The 5,207-nt window shown below is 34.0% G+C and overlaps 1 protein-coding gene across 1 annotated transcript; it reads right to left on the bottom strand.

Moving 5' to 3' along the window:
- Nucleotides 1–2,517: 2,517 nt before the first annotated feature.
- On the bottom strand, nucleotides 2,518–3,725 carry LOC147635426 (EG45-like domain containing protein). The gene is made up of 3 exons (XM_086802185.1): nucleotides 3,489–3,725; nucleotides 3,137–3,395; nucleotides 2,518–2,958 (listed from the first exon to the last, which is right to left on the bottom strand). Exons 1-3 carry the CDS (start codon nucleotides 3,604–3,606, stop codon nucleotides 2,952–2,954), a joined length of 384 nt encoding a protein of 127 aa, XP_086658311.1. The 5' UTR covers nucleotides 3,607–3,725; the 3' UTR covers nucleotides 2,518–2,951.
- Nucleotides 3,726–5,207: the final 1,482 nt, after the last annotated feature.

Below are 5,207 nucleotides of genomic sequence, written 5' to 3' on the forward strand. Positions count from 1 at the left end.
AATAGTGTGTATTAATCCGTGAATATTACCGTGTATATATGCGTGTATTACTGCGTGTATATAAACGCGTTTATACACGCGTTAATAAATGCAAATATACACGCGAATTTAAATGCTAAAATACACGCGCCCGATTCTATTCAAATACAGGCGCGACCATACACGCGTTCGTAATTTATCGCATGTATGAAACGCGTGTATGGCAGCATTGTCTTGTAGTGAAAGAGGATGTTGTATATCAATTTAACAAGCACCAACATACCTAATTTAAAAAAGCCAAGTAAAAATGTGCATGAGAATAATCTTACGTTAGTGTACCTCGTGCACCTTTGAAAGCTCCAAACAAGGTACATACCATTAGAGTAAGACTAAACTGTCTAGGCTTAGCGTAGAACACTATTTGAGAAGAATATACGAAGCCATCTTAAAAGGGTGAATATTAAGGAGTAAGATAGCATCTACTCTTTGCTATATATCACACATATATACCAGAATGGTTTCAATCTATCAAGATTCCAGGAGCACTTCACCATTCTGTCCTAACATAGAGAATACAATGCTTTTCTTTTTATAGGATTTATTTATGGACCTCGAGTAGGTATGCTCCAGCTTATTTTTCATTTCAGACCCTGCATTGAGAGGTATGAGCAAGTTAGGAAGCATACAATAATTTCAGACTCCATAGTCTTCACACTTGTGAAATATCCATTTTCAGTTTCCATGATGATGATCAAGATTTCCATGTTGCAAAACTCCCATTTGCAACTCTTAGGCATCTTCTATGCAACCTCCTTGTTGCAAATCTCCTCTCAAACTTGAGAATGGCAGCTCCAAATCTCTCTCAAATACTCACAAATGCAAATCCAATGATAATATGAGTGCATGTTTTTTCCATAATAATTGAAAATAATGCTTAATCAAAGAACTCATAACTTCTTACATAATATAATATTAAATAATATCATTCTTTTAAAAAACTTTTAATAATAGTGTAAGTGAAATGAAGATCTATATTTTTAATATACTCAATGATTTAGAGCATACAAAGTCTCATCTTACCCAAGGCTAAAGGTCTTTCTAATGATATATTTCTATCCTTGGGAAAGAAATATAAAAAGATCATCTATACTTGGATAGAAGAAGATTTAAGAAGGAAAAGGAGAAGAGTAATATAGGTGCAAAATTGGGAACAATTTAGCTTTTCATAATATTCGCATGACTCATGATTTGAAAATTTCAATTTCTTTAAGATAATATTTTTAAACAATATTGTAAACCAAACAAGTTTATTCTTTTTTATTATATTGAGCAAAAATGCTAGTCATGAACGAGAGGTAGTTGATGTCAGTCATGATGTGAAAGAGGTTTAATGCTAGTCATTGCAATTGTGATGATTATCAGCCTTTGCAGTAGTAGTTTTAAAATGCAGCTATAATTGAGCAAAAGTTATTTATTAATAAGATACACACTTTAATTTTATAATTCACTTTCAATATATATTATTTTGATAAATTTTATGCAATATATTTATCACAACAAAGAGGATGTATGTGTTTTTCATAGTTGTAAATTGGTTGGAGGAACTCTCGAACAGCTCCTTAGTGTGCAAGGCTCATTGCTTAAAAAGTCTATAAAGTATATAATAGAACTTGTATTATCATCCAAATCTTTTCTAAAGAAGTCTAAATGATTTGATCTATTTCTTGGAAAAGGCCATAAAATAATTTAAGCCTATCAACCTAACTTTCCCACATCAATAATCTTGATTTATTAATGATAACTTTAGCAAGTAATTAGGTCACTTTGAGCCACTGCATATGATGAATATAAAATCATTTTGATCAACCATTGAATTTATTTGTATTGTTTTAGATGTAGCGTTAACTATGGTTATGTTAATATTCAAATTAATGAAATGCAAAGTACAGTCACTCATGAATACTAAAACTTAAGAAAAGCTTAAGCCTAAGGTATTGTACCACAATAAGTATCACATGTTACTTTTTGGCAAAGGAGTAACATACTTGTATCTACCTTATTTAATGCATACTTGTGTCTACCTTATTTAATGTTACTCCTTTTTGGCAAAGGAGTAACATACTTGTGTCTACCTTATTTAATGCATACTTTTTCCTAGTTTCTACCACAGAAAGATGATGCCTTGAAGGTTCAAAGAGAGAGCATGTAGCGTCAAGGTGATCATGATTAATACAAAGAAATTGATTGGGAATAAAAACCACCTAATGGTTTTTATTCCCAATCACTCAAAACCACCTGGTGGTTTTGAGTGAAGAGAGTGCTTTCTTCTCTCCAATTTTTTATAGGTTATTTTTTAAGAAGGTAGCCAATAATCACAATTAAAACAAGTTTCTATTTGTAGAAAAATAATTATTTTTTATACTTTTAAAAAGAAATATTTTTTATGCCTTGAATTTATTCCAAATCAATTCTCTCTCTCTCTCTCTCTCTCGACGGATGTGTGCACACATATTTTATCTCTATAAATTGCATAGGGTCAAGACAAAAATACGTGCATTGATTTTCTTGGCTAAAGAGGATGTTGTATATCAATTTAACAAGCACCAACATACCTAATTTAAAAAAGCCAAGTAAAAATGTGCATGAGAGTAATCTTAGGTTAGTGTACCTCGTGCACCTTTGAAAGCTCCTAACAAGGTACATACCATTAGAGTAAGACTCAACTGTCTAGGCTTAGCGTAGAACACTATTTGAGAAGAATATAAGAAGCCATCTTAAAAGGGTGAATATTAAGGAGTAAGATAGCATCTACTCTTTGCTATATATCACACATATATACCAGAATAGTCTCAATCTATCAAGATTCAAGGAGCACTTCACCATTCTGTCCTAACGTAGAGAATACAATGCTTTTCTTTTTATAGGATTTATTTATGGACCTCGAGTAGGTATGCTCCAGCTTATTTTTCATTTCAGACCCTGCATTGAGAGGTATGAGCAAGTTAGGAAGCATACAATAATTTCCCTGATCAACACCAAATGCTTTAATAAAAGGCGTGCATTTTTTTTAAAATGTTTAATTCAGGAACATAAAAGTGCACCTCGACGAAGTTGTCTACTTAATTTTTCCCGATAACCTAAGGTTTAGGGGGCTTACTGGTGGTATTTGATGTGGATCTCGCCTACGCTTAGGTCCGCGAGTTTGGAAAAGGCAGTCGTCGAGAGGTCGAACTGCTTGGAGGCGCATCCAGGGCAATAGTCCACGAGCTTCACGGTGATGGACCCGCTGCCCTTACAGCCGCTTCCGGTGCACGAGATCTTGTAGTGCTTCCCGCAGGCAGCACCGCCATCGTAGATGGCCTTGCTGCCGGCGGCGAAAAGTTTATTGGCGGGGAGCGTGGTGGAGCACGCAATTTCTGCAAAAAACGAGACATCATCAACGGCCATCTAATCTTGCTTAATTACTTAAATACGGTAGCTACCGTGGTGCACAGTAAGTTGCTCAGTACCGCTGTAATCGGTAAAATAGGTTGCATGTCCGGAATGATCCGCAGAACACGTCCAGCACCTAGCTGCCAGGAGAGCAGCAGCTACTATGAAGGAAATAAAAAATGTGTTTGCCGCCATGATAGCGTCTAATAGGCCTTGCTGGGCAGCTGGGCTCGTTTGCAAGGGCTGAGTCCTGACACAGAGATTGAATCCTGCGTGGAGAACGCAAACCTCTGAATTTGAATACCTACTTTAGCGTCCTCGAATGGCTTTCTTATACTCGCATGATCGACTCACTCGGTCTTTCACCATTTTTTTTCTCCTTAACCTTGCATCATTTCTTCACAGTATGGTTTGAGGTGTCAATAGTAATTTTCGACACGGAGTTTTTTCCGTATCCTTGCTAATAATCCTTTCGATCCATTACCTACTCGATATTTTTGGTATCAAGGTTGGGTTGGCCCCGACGCTTGATAAAAACGATGAGAGGAATTTTTTGGAGGAGACAATTTTCCTCCTCCCACCAATATACGATATAAGACGGACTTTTCAACAAGCTGACGGACTTTTCAATAAGCTAACTGAGCTCTAAATCCTCTTGAACTCTTTACACAAGATTCCATTACAAAGTGATGCCAAAAAGTAACATGTGATACTCATTGTGGTACAATACCTTAGGCTTAATCTTTTCTTAAGTTTTAGTATTCATGAGTGACTGTACTTTGCATTTCATTCAACAGTATTCTTAACCAAAAATTGGAATATTAACATAACCATAGTTAACGCTACATCTAAAACAATACAAATAAATTCAATGGTTGATCAAAATGATTTTATATTCATCATATGCAGTGGCTCAAAGTGACCTAATTACTTGCTAAAATTATCATTAATAATTCAAGATTATTGATGTGGGAAAGTTAGGTTGATATGCTTAAATTATTTTATGGCCTTTTCCAAGAAATAGATCAAATCGTTTAGACTTCTTTAGAAAAGATTTGGATGATAATACAAGTTCTATTATATACTTTAAATACTTTTTAAGCAATGAGCCTTGCACACTAAGGAGCTGTTCGAGAGTTCCTCCAACCAATTTACAACTATAAAAAACACATACATCCTCTTTGTGATAAATATATTGTATAAAATTTATCAGAATAATATATATTGAAAGTGAATTATAAAATTAAAGTGTTATCTTATGAATAAATAACTTTTGCTCAATTATAGCTGCATTTTAAAAGTATTAATGCAAAGGCTTATAATCGTCACTATTGCAATGACTAGCAGACTGACCTCAACTACCTCTCATTCATGTGACTGACATTTTTGCTCAATATCATAAAAAAGAATAAACTTGTTTAGTTTACAATATTGTTTAAAAATATTATCTTAAAGAAATTGAAATTTTCAACTCATGAGTCATGCGAATATTATGAAAAGCTAAATTGTTCCCAATTTTGCACCTATATTACTCTTCTCCTTTTCCTTCTTAAATCTTCTTCTATCCAAGTATAGATGATCTTTTTATATTTCTTTCCCAAGGATAGAAATATATCATTAGAAAGACCTTTAGGCTTGGGTAAGACGAGACTTTGTATGCTCTAAATCATTTAGTATATTAAAAGTATAGATTTTCATTTCACTTACACTATTATTAAAGAATGATATTATTTAATATTATATTATGTAAGAGGTCACCGCACTACAGAATGGTGGTGTCCCTAGAGTGATATTAT

The sequence above is a fragment of the Cibotium barometz genome, chromosome 9, assembly GCF_041138505.1.
Source record: "Cibotium barometz isolate CiBa-2024 chromosome 9, ASM4113850v1, whole genome shotgun sequence".
NCBI lineage: Eukaryota > Viridiplantae > Streptophyta > Polypodiopsida > Cyatheales > Cibotiaceae > Cibotium > Cibotium barometz.

Excerpts from the sequence above, each read along its gene's own strand:
- LOC147635426 (XM_086802185.1), bottom strand. The coding sequence starts at position 3,606 with ATGGCGGCAAACACATTTTTTATTTCCTTCATAGTAGCTGCTGCTCTC. Across the intron at positions 3,396-3,488 it reads CTATTTTACCGATTACAGCG|AAATTGCGTGCTCCACCACG; the intron begins GTACTGAGCAAC and ends CGTTTTTTGCAG.